At 53.4% G+C, this 305-nt stretch overlaps 1 protein-coding gene across 1 annotated transcript in view; it reads right to left on the reverse strand.

Annotated features, from left to right (window-relative positions):
* The window catches only part of LOC113220272 (nuclear pore complex-interacting protein family member B3-like), a 2,835-nt gene that overhangs the window by 1,933 nt on the left and 597 nt on the right, over nt 1-305 (reverse strand). The window contains exon 3 of the mRNA XM_031935141.1: nt 46-141. Coding sequence (XP_031791001.1) covers nt 46-141 — 96 coding nt within the window. The remainder of the gene's footprint in view (nt 1-45; nt 142-305) is intronic.

The following is a 305-nucleotide window of genomic DNA, read 5'->3' on the forward strand; positions in this document are numbered from 1 at the left end:
CTGCAGTGTCAGAAAATCATCAGTTAGAAGAGGTGGAAGAGGTACCCAAAGACACTCGGGAGGCGTCTGCAGTGTCTGAAAATCATCAGGTCGAGAAGGTGGAAGAGGTACCCGAAGACACTCGGGAGGCGTCGGCAGTGTCTGAAAATCATCAGGTGGAGAAGGTGGAACAGGTACCAGAAGACCCTCGGGGGGCGTCTGCAGTGTCTGAAAATCATCAGGTAGCGAAGGTGGAAGAGGTACCAGAAGACTCGGGAGGCGTCTGCAGTGCCTGAAAATCATCAGGTGGAGAAGGTGGAAGAGGT

Source organism: Piliocolobus tephrosceles, unplaced genomic scaffold (genome assembly GCF_002776525.5).
Source record: "Piliocolobus tephrosceles isolate RC106 unplaced genomic scaffold, ASM277652v3 unscaffolded_741, whole genome shotgun sequence".
Lineage (NCBI taxonomy): Eukaryota > Metazoa > Chordata > Mammalia > Primates > Cercopithecidae > Piliocolobus > Piliocolobus tephrosceles.